The 12,912-nt window shown below is 37.6% G+C and overlaps 1 protein-coding gene across 1 annotated transcript in view; it reads left to right on the plus strand.

Moving 5' to 3' along the window:
• The first annotated feature begins 2,546 nt into the window (after positions 1-2,546).
• Positions 2,547-12,912, plus strand: part of LOC132113872 (phospholipid-transporting ATPase ABCA1-like) — a 32,517-nt gene continuing 22,151 nt past the window's right edge. Inside the window, exons 1-6 of the mRNA XM_059521908.1 lie at positions 2,547-2,838; positions 3,882-3,975; positions 5,610-5,751; positions 5,863-5,981; positions 11,095-11,216; positions 11,696-11,887. Coding sequence (XP_059377891.1) covers positions 2,773-2,838; positions 3,882-3,975; positions 5,610-5,751; positions 5,863-5,981; positions 11,095-11,216; positions 11,696-11,887 — 735 coding nt within the window. The 5' untranslated portion in view covers positions 2,547-2,772. The remainder of the gene's footprint in view (positions 2,839-3,881; positions 3,976-5,609; positions 5,752-5,862; positions 5,982-11,094; positions 11,217-11,695; positions 11,888-12,912) is intronic.

Genomic DNA, 12,912 nt, shown 5'->3' on the forward strand with positions numbered 1-12,912 from the left:
TCAACTCTATCCAAATAAATAATTCCCAATGGAGTGAAAATGAAACAGGAATGTGCCAAGTGTTGTAATATCCAAAGACTGTATAAGATTTTGTCATTTATGGCGATTATAAAGCAAACAAAGTGTCATATTTGCCCAAACACCAGTAGAAGAGATAGGTTTCATCCCTGTGTTGTTTTCATGGCATTCGTTAGTCAGCAGATGTTTGCAGTTATGCGGTTTAAGAGCTGTTTTGGGCTCCACGTGTTGATCCAGCCCGAGTTAAATTGTGCAGCAGACTGGATGACCGACAGTAACCCCGGCGCTCAGAGCAGATGCGCTATAAAAACTCTTCAGAACTTTCAGATGCTCCTCACGCGAGAGTCTGGAAGGACGAATATACATCTGATTCATTGGATTACAGCGAATGTCCATCAAAGGTCATCAGCTGTCTGGTAAGATACATTTATGCTTGTTTTCTTGAACATCGTTAATTTGTTTTTATAGAAAATGAACGACAAACGCAGCGTTTCAGGTGGCGTATTATTGAACCCAATACAGATACCATAACAATAACTTAGCGTTTATGACGAGAGTAAAAGTTGTCAAAGGAAATCTTTGAATGGAAGTTCATTCCACTGGCACCACGTTTATTTTCTTTGAAGTACCACTTCAAATGAAATTGTGCAACACACAGTTGTTATTTAACTGAAAAACATTTGTAAAGCTTCTGAAATAAAACTTGACGTTTTTTTTTCTAAAGCAAAAATAACACCAAATAGCAAAAGATGACAACGTGTGATTCTTTATCGACGGGCAGAAAGATCAGAAGTGCTGGATGAGAACAGCAACATTAAACAATAAACCAGAAAGACTAAGGTTCAGTTCTTAATGTGTTAAAATAATAATAATAATAAATAAATAAATAAATAAGTAAACACACTGTAAAAACACGTAAACCTAAGTTAAATTACTTTAAAGTATTAAGGAAAATCAAAGAGATGACAAGTCCACTGCTTGCAGTAAAAGTTACCTTCGCGTTTGACTACTTCAGGATGGATTATAGAAATTTGAGTAGAAACCATGCAATCAAGTAGAAATGACAACTGAACCTAGCTAAATAGGTGGAAATTGATGTTAAAAAAGGAAACATTTTGTACACTGAATGTATATACCTACCTATAAATGAAAGCTTTTACCACCTGTGTCTATAACAGTGGACATATCGTGCAAGTAGCTGGGAAAGAAAAGCAGTGGAAAAAAAGCACAGCAGAGAGAAATTTCATTGTGCTATGTTGTTGTAAGCTGTCAAAAATCATAAGTAAAGTAAAAAAAAAAAGAAAAGAAAAGCAGTGAAGTCTGAATTCTCACAGAGTAACATACAGCCTCAAGTGTTTCAGTTGAACATAATGGGAAACGCCTGGAATTAATAGTTAATAACCAGAAGAATTATTTAAATATAAAAATGCATAGAAAGCTGCACGGGTACAGTCATGTCCTCTCCTGATCTGTGCATGTTGATATAGAATAACCTAAACCAGTGGCTCCCCAACCTGTCCTGGAGGACCCCCTGCCCTGCACATTCTGTATATCTCTCTAATCAGATACCCAATTTAGTTTTTGCAGTCTCTACTAACGAGCTGATGAGTGGAATCAGGTGTGTTAGATATGGGAAACACACAAAAGATGCAGGACAGGGGGGCCTCCAGGACAGGTTTGGGAAGCACTGACCTAAACATTCCCAAAAGTCACTGGGTGCTGGGGGTCTGTAAGGGTGATGAAGGGTGCGGGTATAAATATCATTCCAAACACTGACAATTATTTATTTTCGGCTTTATTTTTTGACTTTTTATATATTTTTTTCCTCCGGCTTTGTCCAATTGATGTCATCCATACTGATAAAAAAAAAAAAACTAAAGAAAAAAAGTATAGCCTGAATTCACTGTAAGTCACTTTGGATAAAAGCGTCTTCCAAATGCATAAATGTAAATGTAAAATGATATTGCTGTGTATTTCAGAGATATTTATGAGATTTTAGTTATTTATTTATTTTTTACCCTTGGACTGTGGTGATTAACCCTATAAAACCTATTGTATCATATTTAATACTTGTTGGTCATTTTAAGGACTCTATCAGCATGATCAAATTTTTGCTAAAAAACAAAAACCCTGTTGTACAAAACTACATCTGATTGACAGTTTAGCAAGTAAAAGACATTTTAGAATAATTGTAAAAATTGTTTTACAGGTTTTAGTTTAGTTTCCATCCAAGCTCATCACAAACCTGATCATTTCTGTTTTGGGCTACCTGATTAAATCACTGACAGGGCCAGACAGTGAGAACAATGAAGATCACTCAAGAATGTCTGGACCTTTTCACATTTGAATAGCATCGTTAACATAGAGCAAGGACACAGATTCTCTCCCTGACTTCCAGCAAATCTGTGCATTTTAAATGAAGCTCTTTGATCAAACATGGCTTAAGCTACCTACCCCAGAGACCCTAATGGCCTGTTAAATTCCTTGCTTGATGGAACTCTGACACTACAAGGTCCACCACTTTCAGGAATTCTAAGAAAAAAGAAAGGCTGGCCTTCTCTAAAACGGGGCAGGAGAGGAGAGATGAGAAGGGAAGACGTGAGAGAGCAGCAGAGATTCAGATAGGAGGGTTGCACTTTGTCCTGGACTATTGAGCTGTTATGTTGGTCGCTGCTGGATGCCTTTTTTTAACCCGCGTGTCTCCATTGTGTGATTGCAGTTGAGAGCTGAGAGTGAAAAGGGACCCGAGTGAAGATGTCTATCTCCACTCAGCTGGGTCTGCTGCTGTGGAAGAACTTTACCTACAGAAGGAGACAAACAGTAAGGACAGCAAATTTAGTATAAAAAATAATTTAATGTAAACGTCACACATTATGGTTTGCTAAAAAGTAAAGTCAAATTTGTTACTGTTATAACTCATTTAAACTCATACTGCTATTTGAGATCAACATTATGCCTCTGGAGATTATTTCAGATGTAATTTGAGTCATTTTTTTATTAAAATGTATCAGTTCTTTATTCCTTATAATACAGTTCTAGGATCTTGAGCTGTTTACTTTCCAAAACAACCCATATATTTAATAATTTTTAAATCTTTTCAATATAGAATGCTGTTATAGTATGATTTTCAGGTAAATGTACATGCAAACCATATTTATGTGGTGCTCCTATCAGAAAAAGTGATGCAAATGTAGACAGACATTGAATTCAAATTGCCACCTCCTCAAAACAGAGTATTTTACTCTTAAAAGCATTATAAAAAGCACATTGGTTGTACTATACTATATTGTTTTGATGTATAAAATGGTACTGAAGTGTGTGCATTTAAAAGGTACTTCCAAGATGATTTAAAACATGGTTGTTTCATAGTAAATGTCAAAATAACATGGTAGAACCTGGTACTTTTAAAATCTTGCATGAAAAAGTGCTTTAATTTAATTTTATATTGTTTAATGGTTTGAAACAGTTCAATACTGATGCGCTTGCGATTTTCTTTGGTTTAAAATATAGAAGCATAACCCACAAAAGTGCTAAATGGAGAATGAGTGGTCAGACTGCTTTCATTCCCTACTGGGTCTATATAGACAGGCCATGTTCCCAGTGGATGATCCTGTCTGCTGTTCTACTATATCTGGAGGGCCTGATCGATCCCCTGTCATGTACTGATAATAAATGTTGTTAATAAAAACCTGCCCTTGATGACATTACACACCAGAAGCTCATACCTTAGACATTACAGGCTTGAGAGCTTTTTTCAGAGAGCTCTATTAGTCATGTTTCACCAGGGCCACAGATGGTCTCAAGTGTCCGCACTTTACAGAAAATGCTGACTGTTTTTGTCCTTGTGTGTTTGACTTGTGCAGCTCCAACTGCTGACGGAGATTGTGTGGCCTCTCTTTATTTTCTTCATCCTGATCACTGTGAGGTTGAACTATCCGCCTTATGAGCAACATGAATGTAAGTACACTCCTCAGTTTTGTACCTGTGAAAAGAAAGAAAAAAAAACATTTTAGAAGTAATGGTGTTGTGAGGTATCTACACAGGGCAGCATTTATCCTGTTTTGTTGTATTAGATTTCTGACTTGGCATTGGAAAACTAACATTGGCTTTCACGTGTTGTATGCAAAACAACTTTTGCAATGCAACCTGTGCTTATAAATTGCATTGCATAACCTAAATACATGCTGCACACGGGGCGAAAATGCACGTTTCGTTTCATTGAATGTTTTTTTTTATGGTGTATCATTATCAGATGTGTCAAACTTGCAGGGTGTTTATGAGTTCTCACTGATAACTTATGTAATCTGTGCTGTGTCAGTCACAGATGATGTATAGAAAGATAGGGTATCAGGAGCATGCTGGGATTTAAATAGTGCCCTATAGACAAAGTGAGCGTCATATTTGCATTTTAGAGTGCAAACAAACACAAAATGGTCTACATTTTAATATTAGCTACTATTTGATAGTAAAGTGACTTTGATGGCCGCATTTATTAACTGGTTTGTTCAGTGTGTCATTATGTCTTCTTTTATTGCACCTGAGCTTTTATCATGCCTGATTGGCTTTCTAATTGATAAAGTTTTATATAAAAAGTTGTCACAAGCTGTAAACTAGCCAGGAATTTAAAACTCAATCCCTAACTAGTGGCCTTTGAAAAGACATAATACATTAAATGTTGTACCATAATAGATAGATTACTTTCTGTTCTTCTTTGTGGAACAGTGAGCCTTGTTCATGAGGTCTTGTTGACGTGCAGATGTGTCCATTTGGTGCCACTTTGATTTTTCACAGGAAATGGGGGGTCCTGTGCAGAATTTCACTTCTCCCCAAGTCTGGAGTGTGCTGATGGACAAATAGATTTGTCAGATGCACGTACAGTCAAGGTGCAACCTCTCTTGCTGAGGTGATTAAATGGACAGAAAGAACGATGTCCAACATGTTGGTTATAATCAATTTTAAGACTCAGAATCCAGCATTTTTAAGTCCCTTAAAGATTCCATAAAGATTATGTGGATGAATAAAACATTAGACCTAAAATATATGTATATATAAGAAATGATCAATTATTTAAAATTAAATAAATGTATGTGGAATTGAACAAATAGCCCCTGAATTGATTACTTCATACTTTAAGTATTATCTTATCTTTGCTGTGCTCAGCAGTGGAGCAGTTGGCAGTCTTAAGGTTGACTGATAGTGGACCGACATATCTGACTCATTACAGAAATAACAGTGAGTCTGTGGGGGAACATAGGTCACATATTCCGCTTAGCTAATCACTCGATAAGGTCCCCTCATAGAGTACACATCCTCCAGGGATGGAGAGTTAGATACTTGCTGATGTTTTTTAGGTCCGTGGGAAGATAAGGCAGTCTAAGGGTACATTACAATTATCTGTACTGTATATTGGGGCTGTGCCGCAGCACAGGGATGTACATGTACACAGAAGTAAGGAAAATCTCGTCTGGCACATCATGTCCATGTGTCAATTTTATTGTGTACACTTTCTTCTCTTCTGCTTTCCAAGAAAGCCTTAATGTGGAAACTCTCTTTTCAACCCTCTTTATTTTCTCTCCTTTTATTTATTACAGGTCACTTTCCCAACAAAGCCATGCCCTCAGCAGGCACCCTGCCCTGGATCCAGGGCATCGTCTGCAATGCCAACAATCCCTGCTTCCGACACCCAACCCCTGGGGAATCTCCAGGAATTGTTGGAAACTTTAATGATTCCATGTCAGTTGTTGCCTACTGCTGGAGATTTCGAAATAACTCTAAAATGTGGCCAATTATATGTTATATAAGTCACGAACTGCAATTTGTTAGTAATTTTAATTTCTTCTTCAGAATCTCACGTTTGTTTTCTGATGCCAAGAAAATCTTACTGTACAGTCAAAATGACAAAAGCTTAGACGGATTCAAGGAGCTAATCAGTGCACTAAAAGTCATGCAAAAGAACACAGCTGGTGAGTACAGTCGAATTGCCTGAAACATCAAGTTTTCTTAAAGAAATAGCAATATCCTCTTGTGTTTCCAAACATCAAATGCTGTTTTTTTTTTCTCCATAAAGTGAAATCATAAGTGACTAAGCTCAGACAAAAAACATTGTAAGTGATCCATATCACTAAGGTCTCCTAAAGCCACATTATTACTTATGATTTTAATTTATATTCAAACTTCGGAGTTAAGAAACCAATAAGAACATAAACATCATTAACTTGACATTTTCATCAAGTTTGAATATGCAAATGACCAAATGAGACCAAGTTAGCCCGGCAGTGTAGTTTTTTTAGTAATAAATGACTTAAAAATTTAAATTTTAGCTTGTTCCTTTTCATGTTCCACCAAGCAAAAAGAGTCATGTGGGTTTGCAATTACATAAGAGTGCATAAATGGCATGTTTTTTTTGTTTTTGTTTTTTTTTGGGCTGAACTGTGTCATGTTTTGTGCCCTTTTCAGCAATTGTAATATTCCAAAGCAAACACTACACCTAGCATAAATTTACTCATTCTAATTAATAACTGAATACATAACTAAAAGGTTAATACCTGTCAGTCTGTGAGGATTTGTTGGGATAGTGACCTTTTTCAACTGGCAGAGGAGGAGGTGGGTGGTTGAATGACGGATCAAGCCTTTCATACAAGCCATGGCAAGTCAATTTCAGGCCCAGTGTGGGTGTAAATATGCACACCCATCCCAAAAAACAGTCCTCTGGCATTACCTGCCCTATTCATTTAGTGTCTTCCCATTCACAGACTTCTATTCTCACGCTAAGTGAGCTTTAATTGCAATTCTCTGCCTAATGGAGAAAAGGTTGCATAGACGCCATAACAAAATGTCAGCAGTAACAATATATAGAATGTATTTAACAAAAAGTGAAGTGTAATGAAATGGGTAGATAACTTAACTGTTTTTTAGATCCATACAGAAAAAGCAGGATCAAATGGATGCAAAATGTAACAAAATACACAGTTAACTATAAGCATTCCTGTTGCTTCAAATATAGGTTCAGAAAATGTCCACCTGTTAAAAATTGATGACAATAGGGCTTGGGCGTCATAACGTCATTACTTGGCGTGGCCGCCACGTTGATGGCCTCCTTTACTGCTTCTCTGACTACTGTGCAGTGTTTAGACATACTCCCTCTCATCCGTGTGTCTTAATTTGATTAATTAAAAATCTATTTCAACCATGGTAAACCGTTGCTGTATTGTGGGGTGTAATAGCACAACACATAATCGCCATGGGGAAAATAAAATGAGAATGGATTAACTTTACACCGCTTTCCTGCTTGGAGGCGCGACCACGGAGACCATAACATCTGAATATTAATTTATATAGCTTAAGTCAACATTGAAAATGAGGGAAATTTCCCGGGTTACTCATCCAAAATACGGGAAATTTCAACATTCATCTTTTTGTTGCTATCCCTCTGCTGACAGCAAAAATTTGTACTACAAAACTGCTGCATTAACTAACGTTAAGCGATTTGTGAAGCTAGGTCTAACGTGACTTTGCTTACAGATTGGTGTGAAATCGTGCTCTCACAACAACCACGCTATCTTAAAAAGCCCAACATCACGCTAAGGTTGCTTTAAAGTAAGCAAAACGATGCCTTGAAAACATCTGTTTCGCTGGAAGGGCAAGGAGTAGCAACAGGACAACGACACAGAGACTTGACAGGTCCGATTGAAGGACTAGCGGGATATTTTACAGGAAAACACTCAAACGGGAAGACAGCGGGAAAAGAGCTCAAATACGTGAGAAACCCGGAAAAAACGGGAGGGTTGACAGCTACTAACTACACTTTTGAAAATATTGTTAAAAGTCCATGTGTGAATGGTTGTTAGCACTAACGGTTACTAAACTAGCAGCTAGTTAGAGCGCAGCTTACCGGATTACTGAATACTGTTTGCCGCTGTTCCGATTCTATGATTTGCTCCTGAACCAATCCATTTGTGAACTGTAAATGAGACTACTATGACTTGTAGCTTCAGAACTATTCTAAAGTGTAAGCGCTCACAAAACAAACAAGGTAGCCGCAAATGCAAAAGTGCGGCAGCAAGTCGTTGTCGTCGGTACTCCACTCTTTGTTGGGAATTTCATATGGATCCAAACCGTTAATGGTGCAGATTTTGTCCACATACCGGTCCCTGGCATCCCTATTTAGCGTATCCCTATAAATCCCACAACCTTTTCGCGATTTTAACATCTTTTTTCTTTCTCCCAACTCTGCTCTTCTCGTTCAACTTGCTTTATGTTTACATTCGCGAGGCCAGCAACATGGCCGCCACGTCCCAGAATGCAACTCGGCGCCCAAGCCCTATAGGAATGCTTTGAACCCACCATCCACTTACTGTGGGGCTTATCATGGCATCCGCATGCTGCGATCTCATTCATTTCTGTCTTTATTCTCCTCTTTTGATTAAAACTAATGGTAACAGACATAAAAGAGTTGAGTTCTTTGGGTTTAGGTTATAGTTATCGCTTGAACCCATTCACACCTACATCATTTGCTGTCATTAGCTGTGATCCTGAATTCACAAAGAGCTTTAAATAGCTGCTTTACATTATCCTCATAATGGCACACAATGTTGAAAACATTCATGCAGAAAATATGATGCTAATAAGAATAATGTAATAGGTGTAATAGATTTCTCTTTGGTAAATGAGTGTTTATTTGAGCATATGACTTTTGTATTCATCTAGCTGTTATAAATGGCGACCACTTAGATGGTTTGTGCACTGAATAATGGTGTAATGGCTTCCTCATCACAGGAAGAATTTACATTTTAAAATATATTAAAATAGTAAAGAGTCATATTTTTTTTTATCAAATAAATAGTCTTGGTGAGTATAAGAATCTTTTAAAGATATAAAAAAATCTTACCAACCTCAAACTTCTGAATGTCAGTGTAAATTTCAAGACATAAGTTAAAACTGTCTGAGAACTGGATTACGTATACGTATCTTGATTTCACCATGGCTCATTTAGACCTTCTCATTTTAAGCTTGCATATACCTGCCCTTACAGATGTAATTGGCCATGACTTTTCAGAAGATCCTTGCACATGTCTTTTCAGACCCCATTTTACTCCCCTATTTCCTCCCCTTTACTCTCTTTTGAAAATAATTATTACTGGGGAAGTGATTGAATAGTTCAGGAAACCCCTCTCTAGTAATGGACACACTTCCAGGCTTTGTTTTCCTGAACAGCACGGATGGAAGTCCTGGAGACAGTTGGGCTGCTCTGGGTGAGGGTTATCGCAGGTATTTGTTAGATACTGTAGGTGTGAATGGTTACACTTTTCCATGCACAACAGGTATGACTTGGAGAAAGAGGAAGACGCATGGATTGGAGAAAGAGGCTAGCCTACTGTCTAGCAACATTAGAGATGTCCCCAAATTTACAGACTTGACCCCACTTATGGCGCTTTTCCATTACCAGTACCAGCTCGACTCGACTCGGCTCGACTCGCCTCGGCTCGGCTCGCTTTTCGCTCCGTTTTCCATTGCAGATAGTACCTCCACAATAGTACCTGGTTGTCATAGCGACGCTGCAGGAAACTGCCGTGACGTAATCTTCTACACGACACACACCCGCTACCCACACACACAGGACAGTGGAGGAAATCGAGTGCATGTTGTTTTTGATCCTCGGGATGTGGCTGTTTCTCACAGCAAGAAGACAAACGTTGTTTCAGGAGAGGCTGAGGGCAGCAAAACGAAACACTGCTGAAAAAAACAGGAGAGTTTGATGACGCAGTGAATAGTCACGATTCTCTCTGACCAATCAGCAGTCTGCTGTGTTTTCACGTCACATTATAGTATCGCCTAAGCTCGCCTCAGCTCGCTTGGAACCTCGCCGGAGGTGGTACGAAAAAAAGTACCTGGAAGCCGGTACAGGTACAACTTTTACACAGTGGAAAACCAAACAGAGCCGAGTCGAGGCGAGCTGGTACTGTGTAGTGGAAAAGCGCCATTAGGTATTTCATCAAAAAAAAGGGATCAGAAAAACTCTCAATTTGACCAGACTTTGAATTTCAGCAGATCCATCTCCACATTTGAGGTTTATTGTTTCGACTGTGAATCATCATATTTATCAGACAATGTAAAAAATTTACTTATTTCTGTAAGATAATCAAGGAATTACATTATCATTCAAAAGTTTCAGGTCTTTTTTGCTTAAGGTTTTATTTGATAAAAAAAAATGGTGTAATATTGTTAGTATTTAAAACAGCTGCTTTCTATTTTAATCAAATTTAAAATGTAATTTATTCATGTGATGACAAAGTTGAATTTACATTGTCATTACTCCAGTCTTCAGTGTCACATGATCCTTCAGAATGGCCGTTCATGAAACATTTCTTCTTATTAATGTTGAAAGCAGTTTCTTTGAAGAACAGAAAGTTTAAATAAACACCGTTTACTTGAAATTTTAATAATTTGGAACAATGTCAATTTTTGTCACTTTCGATAAGTTTAATAGGTCTTTTTGCTAAATAAAACTATTAATTTCTTAAAAAAACTAAACAAAAAAACCTTTGAACTATTGAATGATAGTGTAATGCCACAGATTTAAGGAAGGAAGGGGAGTCTTATGCGAGACTGACCAATTTCTCTGGATTAGATTTCAGAACATTTAGGCAACTAAACTCTGTGTACATTGTTTGTGGAATCACACGATGGATCAGACGATGTTTCTTTCCACACCCAGGGAACCGTTCTAGCTGGCCTGCTCAGACATGCACTTGAAAGAGGAAAGAAATGTAAGGAGATCACACAAGTATGTAGTTAACTCTCACAAAGGCTCCACACCTGAATGAACAGCGCTGAAATTCAGCAAGAGAGCGCATGCACTGCGAATAAAAGTTCTCGGTTTTGTAAAAATGTGAAGTAAATGTAAACTAATGAAAAAACGGGGTTTGTTTCCAAAAACATTAATCCTGAAACACGGGTGCAGGTCTCCTTAAATTAAAAGTCTGGTCAAATTGCTGAAAACCGGTAACTATAGCCATTGTATGGTGGTTTTGTAAAGCACTTAACACACACACACTAAAGTGGTCTGTTTGTCCTTAGGTTTCAAGCTGAAGGACTTCCTGCATGAAAATGAAACCCTTTCTACGTTCCTCCAACAAAACGCCTCCTTTTCCCATAATTATGTACAGAATGTGCTGGAAGCGGATGTAAATCTTGAAAAGGTAAGAATGGAAAAACCTTATTTTATAGCATAAATGTGAACATGACTATTGTAGTTTTCTATTTTCCCACCCAAACCTCACACTTGCAGTACTGTAATTAGCTGTATAGAGTTTGTAAGGCATATTCAATGTTTCTAGGTTGGTTTTGATAGTTTACCTCCACACATACTGTTAGATTGCCCCTAGGAACCAGCGAGCAACTTGATTTTTGTTTGTAAATCAACAGCTGTTAGCTGTGAGACATCCCCTCAGGGCATTACGCAATCTACAGTCCTCATAAATGACCATTGGCAGCCTAATTTTACCCTAATGTACCCTCGTAATGTCTATTCAAGACATCTAGGCTAAGTGCCTTATATTGTCCTGATAACAAACTCACGGGTCATATGAACAGCTCTGTCCCCTTCTATCTCCAAAACCCCTCACCTTTTATCTGCTCTCACATCTACCACTTATTACCAATGCTCCTCATGTTTTAGGTGCTGATCAAAGGTTTTGGCGTCCATCTGAGGGACATGTGCAGCTCCACCACACTTGAGGATTTTGTGAGCATATCAGACAAAAGGGTGGCAAGATTCACCCAGGACCTTATCTGCAGCTCTCCCAATAGCTGGCTAGACCAGGCCGAGAGACACTTCAAGTCCAACTTGGATTTCCTCAAACCTATTAGGGTAAGACAAATGGTACAGTGAATCAAAATAAACAGATTTGATACACGTGGTTTCAATTTATTAAATTTTATTATTATTATCATATTTATTTCAACAGTTATTTCCTTTTCTATATTTCAAAATGGTAATTTTCTCAGGGTTAAAACAATATTATTGTTAACTTAGATATTAAAATACTAAAAAGTAATAAATGATAATCACAATTTAGAGTAATTGCCAAAAAAAAAAGGCACAATTATTATTATTTTTTTATTAGTCAAGAAAATAATTTCACAGTGCACAAAATTCTAATGGTCCTAAAAGAGACTTAATTATCTTTATGCAAAATATAATTTTCATATTTTTACATTCTACCATTTGGCACCCTCACTACACTTCTTTAATTTTATAAGGGTATCCAGATTATGCATAATTTGTTTTGTGTTGCAGACGACACAAACGATTTTACTGTAAAGGAATGCAAATGTCTACAGTAATGGCCAGTATAAAATGGTCTGGAAAGGGTTTAAATTAAACTGTTGCTTAATAAATTTCTCCCTGAGTGGCTTAAGGCTGATTTCTACTTCTGCGTCAAACCTACGCCCAGGTTAGGTAGACGCACATCCTAGGGTGAGATCATCTTATCTCCTAAAGCAGTACAATAGTGTCCTCCCCTCCTCCACTATTTTTGCTGAGTTGTTAAAAACAGAACCAGGTGACTTTATCATTTGCATGCACTGACACAAACAACAATCAGCTAAAAGAAAGAAAGGAAAAAGAGCAAGCTAGCTGGTTATGAAGAGCGTTGGAGGATGCATGTCATTGCATTTTGCCCTACACACCTACCTTAATATATAGCCTAGATGGACATTTGAACAGCTTCAGTTCCTCTCTTCTACTTCTTCCTTTGTATATGGGAAAGAAATATGTCAGCTCAATATCAGTTTGACTCATAGATCACACTGGTCAATGAAATATGATTTTGACTCATCATTGGGATTCTTAAGAAGTGAAGTGCAGTGGAATACCAAATAAATATGTCATCT

Source organism: Carassius carassius, chromosome 33 (assembly GCF_963082965.1).
Source record: "Carassius carassius chromosome 33, fCarCar2.1, whole genome shotgun sequence".
Lineage (NCBI taxonomy): Eukaryota > Metazoa > Chordata > Actinopteri > Cypriniformes > Cyprinidae > Carassius > Carassius carassius.